Source organism: Suricata suricatta, chromosome 11, assembly GCF_006229205.1.
Source record: "Suricata suricatta isolate VVHF042 chromosome 11, meerkat_22Aug2017_6uvM2_HiC, whole genome shotgun sequence".
NCBI classification, from domain to species: domain Eukaryota; kingdom Metazoa; phylum Chordata; class Mammalia; order Carnivora; family Herpestidae; genus Suricata; species Suricata suricatta.
The window spans coordinates 11623509-11639519 of record NC_043710.1 but is presented as its reverse complement, the minus strand read 5'-3'; the positions used below and the strand labels follow the sequence as shown (position 1 = coordinate 11639519).

At 38.8% G+C, this 16011-nt stretch overlaps 2 protein-coding genes across 2 annotated transcripts in view; both read right to left on the bottom strand.

The window, feature by feature from the left end:
- The window catches only part of LOC115272393 (olfactory receptor 10Q1-like), a 917-nt gene extending 740 nt beyond the window's left edge, over positions 1-177 (bottom strand). The window contains 1 exon segment of the mRNA XM_029915474.1: positions 3-177. Coding sequence (XP_029771334.1) covers positions 3-177 — 175 coding nt within the window.
- Positions 178-13843: 13666 nt separating this feature from the next.
- Positions 13844-14782, bottom strand: LOC115306989 (olfactory receptor 5B12-like). The gene has a single exon (XM_029957602.1). The coding sequence runs from the start codon at positions 14780-14782 to the stop codon at positions 13844-13846; it is 939 nt and encodes a 312-aa protein (XP_029813462.1).
- Positions 14783-16011: the final 1229 nt, after the last annotated feature.

Sequence of the window (16011 nt, the reverse complement as noted above, 5' to 3'; positions counted from 1 at the left end):
CAGCGAGCTGTGCGTGCACACCACCCAGATGATGGCCGTGTTGCCACAAAGGATCAGCAAGTAGAGGAGGAGGAAGAGGAGGAAGAGGAGGGCCTGGAATTCAGGGACGGTGGTGAACACGTGGAACACGAACTCAGTGGGGCCGGTTTGGTTGAGGACAGGGCTCTTAGCAAACATGGCTCCTGCAAAAGAACAGAAGGGCTGAATCTTTTTTGCTGAGTTGTTTTATTGCCTGAGTTAAAATAAAGTCACATTACAGGCAGAAAAAATAACTCAATTAGTCAAATCATCTGGTTTGATAAAAAATTAAACTTAAAAATTAAGTGTTGGGTATTTTGTGATGAAAAAGTCATGAGAAATAAAACAGAGTAGAACACTGTTGTTGCTAAATAGTTATTTCAAGTATTGTTTTATAAAGAACAGAAGTTTCAAATATAAGTCTTAAGAAGTTTATCATGAAAAATAATTTTAATAGCTATCTGGATCTAAAACCTTTCAACTAATATAAAAAAATATGAAAAATGGGTAGGAGAAAGGAGAGGGAGGTAAAACTGTGCTAATTTTCTGAAACTATATAAAGAGTGATTTACATATAGACTTTATATGATTAAAGTATAAGCTTTATTGCAATATGGGTGGTTAGAGAAAAGTTTATTCTTTGTATATTCTTTAATTTTAATATGAATCACTTTACTATTAAGCAGAAAAAAAGTATTTTTCCAAAAAATATATATATGTACATAAATGTCTTTCCCCAAAATTAAAGGGAAACATGAAAGAAGGAAGGTATCATTCAAAAGAAAAAGGAAAACAAAATGGATACGAATTCTATAGAACAATAATATTTTAAGAAATGTCACGGGGTGCCTGGGTGGCTCAGTCAGTTGAGTGTCCGACTTCAGCTCAGGTTGCCATCTCGCGTTTGTGGATTTAAGCCTTTCATCAGGCTCTATGCAGACAGTTCAGAGCCTGGAGCCTGCTTTGGGTTCTCTGTTTCCCTCTCTCTCTCTCTCTCTCTCTCTCTCTCTGCCCCTTCCCTGCTCACACTTTGTCTCTGTCTCCTCCATCCCAAAAAATTGTTGTCAGAATAAGGATGAAATATGCCAAATAGGATAATAAATATATGGTCTCCTTCCATAATTTGGCCATAGTAGATAATGCTGCTCTAAACATCAGGGTGCATGTGTCCCTTCAAATCAGTATTTTTGTATCCTTTGGGTAAATACCTAGTAGTGCAGTTGCTGGATGGTAGGGTGGTTCTATTTTTAGCTTTGAGAGAGAGAGAGAGAGAGAGAGAGAGAAAGAGAGAGAGAGAGAGAGAGAGAATCTCAAGCAGGCTTCATGGCCAGTAAGGAGCCTGATGTGAGACTTGTTCTCATAAGCTCAATATCACGACCTGAGCAGATATCAAGAGTGAGGTGCTTAACCCACTCAGCCACCCAGGTGCTCCTATTTTTAACTGTTTGAGGAGCCTCCATGCTGTTTTCCAGAGGGGCGGCACCAGTTTGCATTCTCACCAACAGTGCGAAATCTTTTTCCTCTGCATCCTTGCCAACACTTGCCGTTTCCTGTGTTGTTAATTTTAACCATTCTGACAGGTGTGAGGTGACATCTCATTGTAGTTTGGCTTTGTATTTCCTTGATGATGGTGAAATTGAGCATCTTCTCATGTGTCTGTTAGCCATCTGTGTGTCTTGTCTTATGCCCATTTTTAAACTGGATTATTTGTTTTTTGGGTATGGAGTTTGATAAGTTTTTTGTAGATTTTGGATATGTCGTTTATCAGATATGCCATTTGCAAATATCTTCTCCCATTCCATCTTTTAGTTTTTTCTTTATTGTTTCCTTGGCGATGCAGAAGTTTTTATCTTGATTAAGTCCTAATAGTTCATTTTTGCTTTTGACTCCCTTACCTCCAGAGACATATCTAATACAAAGTTGCTACAGTCAATGCCAGAGAGATTACTGCCTATTCGTTCTCTTCTGTTTTGCTTTTTATGGTTTCTTGTCTCACATTTAGGTCTTTCATACATTTTAAATTTATTTTTGTGTGTGATGTAAGAAAGTGGTGCAGCTTCACTATTTTGTATGTTGTCCAGTTTTCCCAACACCATTTGTTGAAGAGACTGGTTTTTTTTTTTCCATTGGATCCTGTTTTCTGCTTTGTCAAATATTAGTTGACCATATAGTTGTGGGTTCATTTCTGGGTTCTCTATTCTTTTCTATTGATCTATGTGTCTGTCTTTGTGCCAGTACCAGACTGTCTTGATGGGTAGAGCTTTGCAGCAAAGGTTGAGTCTGGAACTGTGATGTCTCCAGGTTTGCTTTTCTTTTCCAAGAGTTCTCTGGTTACAGAAAGAGCCCTGAAGAAGATGTGGTATATATGTACAATGGACTATAACTCAGCCATAAAACGAATGAAATCGTACCATTTGCAGTGCATGGATGGAGCTAGAGAGTATTATGCTAAGCAAAATAAGTCAATCAGAGAAATGACAAATACCATAAGATTTCACTCATACATGGAATTTAAGAAACAAAATGAATGAACATGGGAGTGGGGAGAGTCATACCACAAAACAGACTCTTAACTATGGAGAACACACTGAGGGTTGCCAGAGGAGAGGTGAGAGAGGACATGGGCTACATGGGTGATGGATACCAAGGAGGACAAGTTTCGTAATGAACACTGGGTATTGTATGCAAGTGCTGAACACCAAATTCTACACCTGAACCTAATATTACACTGTATGTTAATTAACTATAATTTAAATAAGAACTTGAAGCTACCAAAAAAAGGACAATAAATACAGTTGGGGGTATATCCCCTATTAAAACATACAGATGTTCAGATTAAGTTAAGAAACAAAATATTTTTAAGAGGCGGAAATACAGTGCCATATAAAAACTACCATTATTTTTATCTGAAAAATTTCCAGAAATTCTAAAATAGGAAATAAGTCACAATCTCCAACCAAAAGAGATGACAGACATCTCATTATCTCTATGAAAACCCCAGAGCAGCCAACTGAGAAGTTGTAGAATTGATAAGAGAATGTGTTAAATAGCCAATAGTTAACTGATTTGTATGCAACCACCTCGTTCTCATTTCCCTCTATAAAATGTCACGTTGGGTGTTCACAGCACACTGAGTTAATTGGACACGAGTAGTCTTCACTTCCAAATGTACATCTAAGCAGTTACACACTCTCCAGTTGAAGTTTTTGGCTTACCAAATCGTTTTTGTTTCCAACAGTGAATAAGCCAAGTACACTTGATATTGTTCAAGTGTCTAGAATAATGTACGAAATGTTGAACTATGAACACAAAAAGACTTTATTCCATGCATATCAATTGTAATGTTTTGGAAATATTTAAGAAACGTGAGTTGCCAACAAGTAATAATTTACTCTTGAGTTAGTTAAATGGGCAGAGCTCCTGTAAATGTTTGATGGAAAAATCAGAAAAAGAGAAGGGAGCATGCAAGTAAATGTTTTTACTTTTTCATTGTGTGCCAAAGACATTGATTTTAAAAATTGCAGATGGTGACTTGTGAGTAGGGTTCATGTATGAAACCCTTCAGTTTGCAGTAACCAGTCAACCAGAAGCACACACACAGAAATGGCTTGGACATACATCAGGAGACTAGGGGTAAAAATGTGCAATTATGTTTTACATTTATGCAGTTATATCTTAATGACTGTAAGGAATACATAACATTTTAAAATTAGATTTTGGGGGGCTCAGTTGGTTGATTATCTGACTTTGTCTTAGGTCATGAACTCGCAGTCTGTGAGTTCAAGCCCTGAGTTGGGTGCTGTGCTGACAGCTCAGAGATGGGAGCCTGCTTTGTATTTTGTGACTCCCTCTCTCTCTTTGCCCCACTCCTGCTCACACTCTGTCTCTGTCTCTCTCTCTGAAAACTAAATAAACATTAAAAAAATAATAAAACGAATTTTTTTGTAATTGCCTTTTCAATTATCTGCTCAAGCTCTGGCGCTGATTGCATTGGATGAAAGGGCATTTACTTTACATAAAACACAAAAGTTTTCCTCCATACCAGCAATAGCTACTTAGAACATTCTAAATCAATAGCCACACAAATATAAAATGTCAAAAAATGTAATCATACGACAATTTTAAGGCAGCAATTACAGCCTTTTTTATGATGAAAAAAACTCAATATCTTAGTATTATCTATCTTCCAAATAATGCATATAGTTGGTAGGAATTTGATTAAGAAATCCCAAGATAATTTGATTGTGTATATGTGCACACTTTTGTGTATTTCATAATGTGATTCAAGTTTATTTGGAAGAATATCCAAGTGAGAATAGATGTTCAAGAAAAGGTCAGGGTGAGACTTGCATTAAGTATTAAATTATAGCATAAGTGATAACAGGTCATATATCAAAATTAAGTCAATTCAAAATACATGTAGGAATAGAGAGGTCAATAAGATAGAAAATAGTCATAAATATATGAATCTCCACTTCATGATAAAGGCACAGCAGCATAGTAGATTGGCTAAGAGCATGTTTTCTGTCATCGGACTTCTTGGGTTCAAGACAATCATGGGTACTTTACATAAAATTCATATACTTCAATTTTTAAAATCTGTAACAAGAGAATGATGATAAAGGCACTTATCTTAAGGGTTCCTTTGACAATACAGCAAAAATAAGTTAAAAGCACTAAACATGGTGTCAGTGCCTATAAACATTCACTAAATGATAACTCAAACTATTTTTCAAATAACCACAGTATGGAATAATGGACTAAGATTCATTTTGGTGTTAAGTAAAAAAATATCACTCACCGAAATTTAGTTTGGATGGCCAGAAAGCATATTCTTAAAAAACAAAATCATAAAGGAATTAGAAGAACATACATACAGGTAAGGACAAAACTAAGACCCCAACTCAGCAAGATTTAGTTGTTAGAAGGTAGAGTCTGCCCTACAGTCTTTGGTTCATGGATTTTACTCTTTTAATGGTTATCAATACTTTGCAACTTTGACAAGACATTCCAAAGACCTACATAAAAAAGACAGATTTGTTGAAACAATTCTTTTAGAGAGTCTAATACAAATATTCAATCTCTGAGCCTATACATGTAGAGAGAGAGGCAATCTTCTGCAAAGTATGAGTAAAGAAGCCTGAGAAAAGTCTCTGCTGCTCCATATTGTCCCCACCATATTGTTCACTGAACACTGTGCAGGAAATTCTTGAGTCAATTATTCCTGTGAGAAACCATTCAGGCTTTACGGTCCTTTCACCTGTATTTGAATCCAGGCTCTGCCACATGCAGCTCTCTGGCCTTGAAATTTTACTTATTCAATAAGTAAACCTACAAAGCTCAGTTTCCTTAGCTGACAATCTGTAGTGTTCGTGTGCATATTAGTAAAAATATACACAGAATGCATTGGGTGGTCCTTGCTCTTACCCCCTCCCAACTATTTCCTATTGTAAAATATACATAACACAATATTTACCATTTTAATCATTTTAAGTGTACAGTTTAATGGCTTTAAGTATATTCATATTTTTGTGCAATTTTTGTGCAACTAACAATGCCATTGTCGACACAAATCTTTTCATCTTGCAAAGGTGAAACTCTGTACATTTAAATAACCTCCCATCTCTCTTTCTTCTCAGCCCCTGGCAACCACAATTCTACTTTCTGTGTCTATGGTTTTTTTTTTAATGTTTATTTATTTTTGAGAGAGAGAGAGAGAGAGAGAGAGAGAGAGAGAGAGAGAGAGAGAGAGAGAACGCGTGCTAGCAGGGGGTGGGGCAGAGAGAGAGGGAGACAGAGCATCCTAAGTGGGCTCTGTGCTGACAGCAGAGAGCCTGATGCAGGGCTCAAACTCACTAACAGCGAGATTATGACCTTAGCTGAAGTTGGTCCCTTAACCTACAGAACCATCCGGGAGGGCCCCTCTGTCTTTATGACTTTGACTACTCTGGTTATTTTATATAAGTGGGATCATACAGTGTGTTTCTTTGTGACTGGTTTATTTCACTTAGTGTGTCTAGCTGTTCTGAGGGGCTCACCTCTTCCCAGTGCTCACTCTGTCCAATCCCTTTGTCTCTATCTTATCTCTTGAAATCATTGAAAGTCTGTCAGCCTGGATAACTTTTCCTTCTTTTCTTCCTAGCTAATTTCTACAAGTTTCTGCTCAGGAAGCAATGATCCAGGAAGAATTCCTGATTCTCCTCTCTGCACCTCTCGGGAAGATGTTATTTGCATGACCTACTGCAGAACCATGAGTATATCTCAGCTACAAGAATGCTGAGCCTGCGTCGGGTTAAGCCCTGTCAAGCAAGCAAGCAAGCCAGCTAGCATTTATTGAGCACCTGACATCTACTGAAATCTTAGTCTCAGTTCTGGGGAAAATATTTTAAAAATATGAAAAAATGATGTGTGTCTTTAGTCATGTAAGAGAGACCATATATTTAACAAAATTTGGGAAAAACCTCTTCTAAGTGAGAATTTCTTAGTAATCTTTCTAGAATATCCAACCTATAAAATACTCCTCATGCATAGAATGATAGATAGATACCTAGAAACAGACATTTATAAATGAATAGACAAATAGATACATGGATACATATAGACATAGTCAGGCATATTTGGGAAAAACTAAATATTCTCTTTGTGACCTGCAATGGAGATAAGTATTAAAAGACTCTTAGAATTTTGATGTGCAGAAGTAACTATAAATTTAACTTTTCAAAACTTACTTCTCTGGTGTTTCACAAAAGCATCTTTATGTGCCTTGAGAGTATATTCAAACATAATTATAATTGCTTGTATCATAATGTGAAGGCACGCTTCTAAACTCTCCAATGTATTACTTCAGACACACTTCGCAACTACACCATGAAATGGGTCATATTTTATGCCTATCTTACAGTTCAAGAACTGAGAAAGATTAAATGGTCTGAGATTAAACAGCTGGTCTGTAGTGGAGTTGTGATTCAAGGCCAAGCTTTTAGGATCTGGAAAAGAAACACCTAAGTTTGGGCCCTGGCTTCATGATGTTGGACAAACCACAATATAAGGGAGCCTCATTGTCCTCATCTGGGAATGTGGATGGTTATATCCAAACCACTAAGCTATTTGATTTATTTAACCCTTCCTACAGGTACTTCGAAATTTTTCTTTGCACTCTAAGCTAGGGATTGCAAACTTTTTCTATAAAGGACAAGATGGAAAATATTTTAGGCATTGTAGGCCATCTGAGTTCCTTGTGTATATGCATCTCCTTGTTTCCTCACCTCTTCCTTCCTTGCTTGCTTCCTTCCTTCCTTTTTTCCCCTCTTTCCTTCCTTCCTCTCTCCCTCCTTCCTGTCCTTCCCTTCTTCTCTCTCTCTTTCTGCCTCCCTCCTTCCCAATCTCCTTTCTCTCTCTCTCTTTTTTTATTCTTTTTCTCCTAAAGTACAAAACATATTTCTAGCTCAAGGGTTCCACAAAAAGAGGCTGAATTGGTGTGTAGCCTAGTTTGCCTATCCTTGCCCAAAGGTATTATACTAAGCAAGTTAAGATCAATTAGGAAAAAAATAACCATTAGTTTTTAAAAAGGAAAGTCTCTTAAGATGTTTCCTTACCTCTTTGCAATTCACTTCTTTTCGTCAGCCATCAAAGAACATTCATAAGGGTAAAATTTTGTGTTTATGCCTACTGATGATTAAGGGAGGGCTTCCAGAATGCTTTCTGACCCTCTGTATTCTGTTCGTTAGGGATGAAGTGAAATAAAAATACATGGGATTCAGATGTGTTTAATCCCCTGGTAATGAAGAGTCTCTGGTAGATGATGTCTTTATAATATCTGAATGTGAATGGTAGAGATGTGCTGGTGTTCAGGAAGGGAGTCAGGTGTTAGAAGCCATTCTTGGGGTAGGGCAAGATGAAGAGAAAGGAAAGTGGGTATACTTTGGAATTATTCTAAGCCAGAGTCCTGCATGGAAGGACCAGACTCCTTTTCTGCATTCTCCTCTTTACTCAGAGTCCATTTTTGCCTGATTTAGTCAGATAAGTTAACTCTTTATACGATGTCTAAAAATAATGGGTCCCAAAGAGAAGGATTTCCCCAGTGACCTTTCTTAAACCAAATTCAACTAAAAAATATTGGGAGGAAATTTTCTGGGTTTATCAACTGTGACAAAGTTAATGGGCACCTTGATAGTCACAGACAACTGTTGTCTGGGGACCACAAGGAGTTGTCTTCATTCCTATCTATACCCAACCCATAGGAACCTAATGATGGGTATTCTGGCAAATTCAATCTATGGGAAGCATTCATGCCGGCTCAGGGTTTCCAGGAGTAGACTACATTAAAATTATCCTTGTCTGGGTAATTGGGAATGTGAATTTTAGGCTGAACTTTACCACTTAAATACTAAGACAACTCAGGAAAATTTTGAAGATATTTATATTTTGATTTTTATATTTGAATTTCCTCACTTATATTATGTGTGGTTGGACTAGATGACATTTATGGTCCCCTCTCACCTCAAAAGTCTATAATTTCTACTTTTCTCTCAAGGAATAAAGAACATATGGAGGAACAGTGCCCCACCATCACTGGTGGCTTCCTCACTTCCCCTGTCAATTATATCATATTTCTCTCTGCTGAGCTCTGCCCCATTCCTACATATTTCCATGATGATAACTGATCCGGTAGTTATATTTATAATGCAATATCATGTTTGTTCTTATGTTTGTAATTTCATGCCCAAAGCAAGTGGGTGGCTTGACTTTGACTATTGTGTATTTGAATGCCTTTGCCATGAGCAGGCATACTATTTTGGCCTTTACCCAACTAAGTTGTCAGGATACTTTCAGCCTATCATGGTCAGGTTATAAGTCCAGTCATACCTTTGAACAAAAGTATGTATTTTATTTTTTTTTAACATTTATTTACTTCTTTTGAGATACAGAGAAAGTGTGAGCAGAGGAGGGGCAGAGAGAGAGAGAGAGAGTGAGAGAGAGAGAGAGAGAGAGAGAGAGAGAGAGAGAATCCCAAGAAGAGTCCATGCTGTCAGTGCCAAGCCTGACATGGTGCTTAATCTCATGAACTGTGAGGTCATGACCTGAGTCGAAATCAAGATTCTGACACTTAACCACCCGGGCTACCCAAGTGCCCCAAAACTATGTCTTTCAAAATACATGGTATATAATTTTAGGTAGTTACAGCTGTGGAAGAAAATTTTTCTCGCTTCTTTCTCCCCAGATGTTAAATGGATGATTACTGATGAAATTTCACTGGCTCCATAAGGAACAACATTGACTCTCATGTAACAAATAATAACCTTCAATGGATTCCAAATACTCTAACCCTTAAATTGGTAAGTTTTATTTCAGTCAACAAGGTCAGAAGGGCTTGCCTGCATAATGATGCTGACACGCACACACACGGTAGAATTTGGAGTTGTAATAAATTATTCTTGATGGATTCATCAAGACCCCTATGGAAGGGTGTTCACACAATGCAAAGGAGCAACTCCTTTTCCGGCAGAATGTGACTGAAATACTCCCTCACATCCACACGTGCTCAGCATCTTCTCTATCTCACTCTCCCTCTTCTTTTCACCCTCCAGCCCTGTTCTCAGCAATAGCACTCTCTTGGGGAGCCATCAATAAGAATAACTTTCTTCTTTCTTTTCAACTACTAGCACAATTTCTAAACACTCCTTCAGAATGGAGAGTTTGTGAAACAATTTTCTTATGGTTGTAAGGCTATCAGTGACTTCTTTTCTGGATGTTTGTCTTTCTAATCAGAATTCCTTGAAAAAAAAAAAAAGAATTCCTTAGAGAAAAAAAATCAAGCAGTCTTGTTCTTGCAGTCTGGATTACAAGGAGTGACAACTCAAACTATGAGGCTCCCATGAGGAATAAAGACATTCACTGTCATGTAGAGAGAGAGAGTAAATCTAGCACTATCGGAGCAAGAGCCTTCAGTGTATGCCAGTTCTTATCCCCTCTGCTTTTCTTTCTGGTTATTGGGCCAGGGGGTAAAAAAAAAATTAGGCCATTATTTTTTTGTATTCCATATGTACCAGTAGAAATTTTCTTAATTTTCTTATAATGGTTGACTATCTTGTTATTTATTATTTCCATATGTTAGATTCAAGTTAACCACTTTTAAATTCTTGAATTTCACAATCATCTGGAATGCCTCAAAAGCTCGAAGGATGACAGGTGGACTGAGCCTAAGATATAAGCATTGAGTTTACTTACTGAAAATGGTTTGTACTTCCATGGGATGAGGGAAGAGGGAACTTTGTGGGGTGATCTGAGATATAACCTTTATTTGGGCTCATAAAATGAGCAAATCTTGAATCCTATAATTAGCCATTAGGAACCCAGCTTGGTGATGACTCATTTACTCAATCTCAGTTCATTCACTCATTTATTTATTCACTCATGTAATCACTCATTCACGTATTTCCTCAATCAATAGCTTAATTTCTCATAGAATGAACATTTAATGGTTCCTAGTAAAATCCAAGCCTGGCAAAGGAGAGGGTGCTGATGTACGAGCTAAGAGCAGTCCTCAGGAGCACACAGTTCCCATTAGACGCAGGCACAGGGATGTCTTTTAACTTGCAGAAAACTACATCTTGGCCTCAATGAACTTGAGTGGCTGAGGATCTTATTTCATTCTTCTGTGATTCACCTAAAAAGAATCCCCCTCACTGTTGACCTGAAGTTTCATGTCTTGTTAAAGTCAAAGCCATGGTTAATAGGTTGGGAGAGGGCTCGAGTTCATTCATCTGTTCCTAATGCTTCTGTCTTAGTTTACTCAGGCTGCTGTAACAAAATGTCAAAGCCTGGGTGGCTTATAAAGAACAAATTTATTTTTCACACTTCTGGAGGCTGGAAGCCTAAGGTCATTGCCCTGGCAGATTCCATGTCTGATAAGAGAGACCTTGTTTCTTGGTTCATAGAGAGCTGTCTTTTTGCTACTTCATCATCTGGTGGAACAGGCAAGAGACCTCTCTAGGATTTCTTTTTTAAGAGCACATGCCCTAGACACCTAATCTGTCCCTTATGAAGCCCCCATCTCCTACTACTATCACATGGGGTGTTTGGATGTAATATATGAAATTTGGGGGCACACATTCAGTTATAGCTGCTTCTATTTTCAGAAATAATCTGACAGAAACTTTTGATTGTATAAATTTATTATGATATTATTAAAAAGTTACAGAAGGATAGTCAAGAGATGAATCACTACATTAGTTAAATCACTGTCTACACCTACCTGCTGAAAGTGCTGCACAGCTCTTGTGACTAATGCCCCACACCAGCCCTCCAGGACTTAAAGGTCAGGGCGTGGAGGCTTTCTGTGCACACATTCGCTCCTTACTGCCTTTTTCTTATTTCTTCCCTGTAGGTGATGAGACATTTGGGATTTAATGAAGGTGGGCACATCAGATGTTAAGGTTTGTGGTCTTCCATCTTCTCAAAAGATGTTCACTGGAGCATGTGGGATTCCCAGCCAAGTGTCTTTAACCAAGTGAATTGTAGTATGAAGCTTCTGGAAAATAGGGATGATAGGGCTTCCCAGATAGCAAGGGCTGTATTGTAAGCAGCAGCAAAGCATGGATGAGACATATAGGCTCTGGTTCCCTTTACATATGTCTGATGACCTAAAAAAAATCTATGTGGTTTAATGAGCCCCTACTTAGAACTTTGATGAGTAGTGGGAATTTGGGGTCTTCAGAATGTCAACATTAAAGGATATTTAAACAGGTTCAGGGAGATGCTAGATCAATATTATTGTGACTTTTCATGTCTCTTTGAGTCCTAGTGATTTATTACAAAAATAATTGTATTATACTGAGAAGACTAGTGGTCCTTGATAGAATAATTCTTAATCTTTGTATCTTTTATGCCCACTACATGCTATTATGGTGTTAATCAATTGTTAGCTGAAGTCAACTGGAAAAAATGTGCTTTGGAGTCCCACAGACTTGGGTTCAAAATTCTCACTTTGCCACCATCTGCCTGTGTCTGAGCCTCCATTTTATCATATTTACATGGCTGATAACCTCAGAGGGATCTGAATGAGCTCACATATGCATATAATGAGTAGACACTAGATGATAAATAAATAAATGTTATCTTTTTTGGGGGTCTCAGTCCCCTTTTATATCAGGCTCTGGAGAAGTGACTGCGTTTGACAATCTCCTGGTGCTCAGGTCTTATCCGTAGATCCATAATGTCCTACACTCCACAGCTGGGGTCCAGGCGGCAGTATTTTTAAAAATCTCTAGATTATTGTCATGTGTAGTCAAGGCTGAGAACCGCTGTTCTAGGTTAGTGCTTCTGGGCTGAGTTCAATGGCTTTCAAATGGAAGTATGCTTTGGAATCACCAGAAGGGCTTGCTAAGATACCAATAGCTGGACTGTAGTCCTAGAAGATCTGATTCTGTAGGTCTGGGGTGGGGGTTTCTATAACTGTCACTTCTAAAAAATTCCAGGTGAAGCTGATGCTGCTGGTCTTGCAATGATGCTCTTGAGACACTGCTCTCAGGAACGGTTCTCAAAGTGTGACCTGCACACCAACATCTTCTGATATACAGGGGAAGCTTGTTAAGAATGTAGGTAGACTTTCCTATTCAGACTCTCTAATATGAACTTTATTAGGATGTAGGTAAGGAATAAAGATGGGTATATTTTCACCCTCAGAGTTCTTTTTTTCTCTCTGAATTCAGGAACTAAATAGATTAAGCTCACATAGTATCCATTATCTACACTCACCACTGGCATTTTTGCTATGTTCAGGATCCAGGCATATGTGGATAATGGAGGATAATTCTACAGATATCTGGGCTCTACCATATATATACTAAATCAGATGATCTGGAATTAGTTCCTGGAATTCTGCATTTCAACATCTTTCAAGGTAATTCTTTTTTTAAAATGTTTTATTTATTTTTGACAGAGAGAGAGAAACAAAGAGAGAGAGGTCACAAGCAGAGGAGGGGCAGAGAGAGAGAGAGAGGGAGAGAGAAAGAGTGAGAGCGAAAGTGAGCGAGAGAGAGAGATACAGAATCCAAAGCAGGTTCAAGGCTCTGAGCTGTCAGCACAGACCCTGATGTGGGGTTTGAACCAACAACCGGTGAGATCATGACTTGAGCTGAGGTTAGACACTCAACCAGCTGAGCCACCCAGGAACCCCTCTCAAGGTAATTATTTTTTAATGTTTATTTATTTTTGAGAGAGAGAGAGAGAGAGAGAGAGACAGACAGACAGACAGACAGACAGACAGAGACAGATTATGAGAGGGGGAGGAACAAAGAGAGAGGGAGACACAGAATTGGAAGCAGATTCCAGGCTCTGAGCTGTCAGCACAGAGCCAGACATAGGACTCAAACTCATGGACTTCACAGATCTCGTGGACCACAAGACCATGGCCTGAGCTGTCAGGTGGTTAACCAACTCAGCCACCCAAGCGACCCTCAAAGTAGTTCTTAAGAGAATGAATGTCTGAGAACCATGCCTCTATACTATATACAATAATCATAAAATTATTTTGACTTGAGTGGTATTATACACTTATGAGATTCACCTGCAAATCAATGTACTGTGGAACTTAAAGTATCTAGGCTTGTAATCTTCATTTTAAGATAGAGCAACATCCTCTTTCTGGAAAAAAAAATCCAATTTTTTTTCCTACTCAATCATATTCCCAAAGCATGAAGAAAACCATCTCATTTGGGAGGGAACTACTCAGAGAAATGAAAGAGAAGAAAGAATTAAAATAAGAAAATATTCTTAGATACTAGAAGTCCAAGAGAAGGTCACATAGTTTGCATGCTATTTCTAATTAGTAGGCTAAACCAAAGACTGCTTTTCCAATCACCTTCTGAAATGCACATTTGACCTCTTTGTTCCTGAGGCTGTAGACCAAAGGGTTCAGCATGGGGATGACTATGGTGTAGAACACGGACGCCATTTTGTCTGTGTCCATGGAATGACTGGAACTTGGCTGTAAGTACATGAAGATGATCGTTCCATAGAAGATGGAAACAGTGGTAAGGTGGGATGCACAGGTGGAGAAAGCCTTCTTCTGTCCCTCAGCTGAGTGCATCCTCAGGATAGCAATAAAAATGAGTAGATAAGAGTTCAAGATAACCAAGAGGGTGAAAAAGACATTGAATGATGCCAATGTGAAGAGCACAATCTCATTCACGTAGATATCAGAGCAAGAAAGAGACAGCATTGGGGGAATATCACAGAAAAAGTGATTAATTACATTGGAATGACAGAAGGAGAGGTGGAAAGTGAGGGCAACATGGATGGAAGACTGCAACAGTCCACAGACATAGGAGCCAGTGGCCAGTAAGGTACACATAGCACTTGTCATGGTGGTGGTATAATGCAAGGGTTTGCACACGGCTGCATGGCGGTCAAAGGCCATTGAGGCCAGAAGGAAACTTTCAGTAGTGGCAAAGGCCGAGAAGAAAAACAATTGTGTAGCGCATGCATTGTAGGATATGATCTTATCTCCTGTGAGAAAGCCCTCCATTACCTTGGGAGTGACAGCTGAGGCATAAACGCAGTCCACGAAGGAGAGGTTGCTGAGGAAAAAGTACATGGGAGTGTGGAGATGAGAGTCCAACAGAATCAACACGATCATTCCAACGTTCCCAACCAGTATGATGAAGTACATGACAGTGAAGACTGTAAAAAAAGGGACCTGCATCTCCAGGGCATCTGTTAACCCCACAAGAATGAATTCCATCACCTCTGAAATGTTCTCCATCAAAGTCCTTTGGTAATCATCCTGAGAGTTGCCTATGACAAGATGAGCAAACACAAGATAATGCTATTTGATTGCTGTCATGGGAACTGACTGAACGGTGTCTCTTCCCCACATGTGTTAGCTTTCTGTCAAGGGCAGGAACCCACATGCAGCACGTTGGACTACACACTGGGTAGGGGTGAGTTGAGGGAGGCAATTCATCTAGAAGTTATGTGGAAGGACACTGACATGTCCTTGCTGATGGCTGCCACAGGAGACGGTGTTATGACTCTCAAGGCACATTTCAGCTTGCTTGTTGTATAGTATCATTCTATTACATTAAACCAACAGGACTCTTTCACTACTTGCCGTATCTTGCAAGCACTCTTATTACAAGTACATGAAAGCTTAATCAACAAAAAGGAAAAGAAAAGAAACATTTTTCAGTCATTGGTATATGACATGACAAGCCTCATTAAATACATTTCTTATCTCTGAGGGACCCCCTCACTGACTTGCTCATAAGAGCTGAAGACACGCAGTGATACGAGACCCTGATTTAGGGGCCCCCAGTCTTCACTTTTCAATTCACGAGGGTCCTCAACTAGCTGCTCCACTTCAACCATTGGCCCCTGAAGGAAACTTCATAATTTCTGGCACCTGCTTAGTGATATTTTGGTATTTTTCAGTATCTAAAAAAGAAGGAACAGGTTTTCAAAAGGTTGAAGCAAAACTGTAGTTGTTTTCTGTCTATGTCACAGTCCTTATTTTTCTTGTAAGTTGATGTTTTCCAACTCTCACCACTACCTATGACTTTGCTTTATTTGTGGAAGGGAGAATATGGAGGAGATGAAAGAGTTACTTTCATTTTCACCTAGGGACTTTGTACTGTTGACCAAGTCATGGATGTCCATCCATGTTATCTGGTGGGTCTGGTTGTGCTCACCTCCGTGGCAGCTTGGCTAACAGCTGACTGTGGTTGCCATGGTTACAGTATGAGAAGCCCTCATGACACAGGAGACACTCTTACTCTGGAATCTTTCACATTCATTTCTCCTAGATTAATACTCCTTCATATTGAAAGAAGGGTATGATATAGCCCTGTCTTTAAGAATAGTCCAGTGGGAGAGACCTATTATCCAAAAGATATGTTCATCATAATGTATTTCTACAGTAGAGGTTATGTATGCTCAGGGCACTCTGGAAGTAGAAAAGATATATGGTTAGCCCAACACAGGGACTCAGAAAAC

Coding starts and splice junctions, on each gene's coding strand:
- LOC115306989 (XM_029957602.1), bottom strand. CDS start 14,782: ATGGAGAACATTTCAGAGGTGATGGAATTCATTCTTGTGGGGTTAACA.